Below are 450 nucleotides of genomic sequence, written 5' to 3'. Positions count from 1 at the left end.
ATTTTTTTATATCTCTTAGAGACCATGCTTTAGGATTCCATATGATGTTTTCTTATCACCTGTTTTGCAGAAAATAGCCTACTGCATCACTCCAGAACATGAACATCACTTGGTAGCCAATGGAAATGTGCGGCAATTCACAGTAAGGGCAACTTCCTTAACTTTCTCTATTATTTTTAGATGTAAAGTAGTCAAAGGGAGCCCTGGAGAGGCCTCCTGTGCTGCAGTAAGAGACCGTTGGAGCAACTATTAGATRTGTAGTGAAGTTTTTCCAACTGTTTTGAGGTTGCACAAAATGTCCATTGTGGGATCATGGTTGTTAATCATAATTTTGACAGCATGCACCAGGTCCCGGGTGCAATTTGGAGGAAATGAGTAGGATCAGTGTTGCCTTACTATGCAGGGTGACAAACACCCGCTTGTGTGGTTTGGTCATCAGAAAATTTGAGG

The 450-nt window shown here is 41.4% G+C and overlaps 1 protein-coding gene across 1 annotated transcript in view; it reads left to right on the top strand.

The window, feature by feature from the left end:
* slc6a2 (solute carrier family 6 member 2) overlaps positions 1-450 on the top strand; it is a 25,085-nt gene that overhangs the window by 21,917 nt on the left and 2,718 nt on the right. The window contains exon 14 of the mRNA XM_008405578.2: positions 71-142. Within this exon, the coding sequence (XP_008403800.1) occupies positions 71-142 (72 nt within the window). The remainder of the gene's footprint in view (positions 1-70; positions 143-450) is intronic.

Source organism: Poecilia reticulata, linkage group LG3 (assembly GCF_000633615.1).
Source record: "Poecilia reticulata strain Guanapo linkage group LG3, Guppy_female_1.0+MT, whole genome shotgun sequence".
NCBI lineage: Eukaryota > Metazoa > Chordata > Actinopteri > Cyprinodontiformes > Poeciliidae > Poecilia > Poecilia reticulata.
Note: the sequence above shows the minus strand (reverse complement) of the source record. Positions and strands in the feature narration are given on the sequence as shown.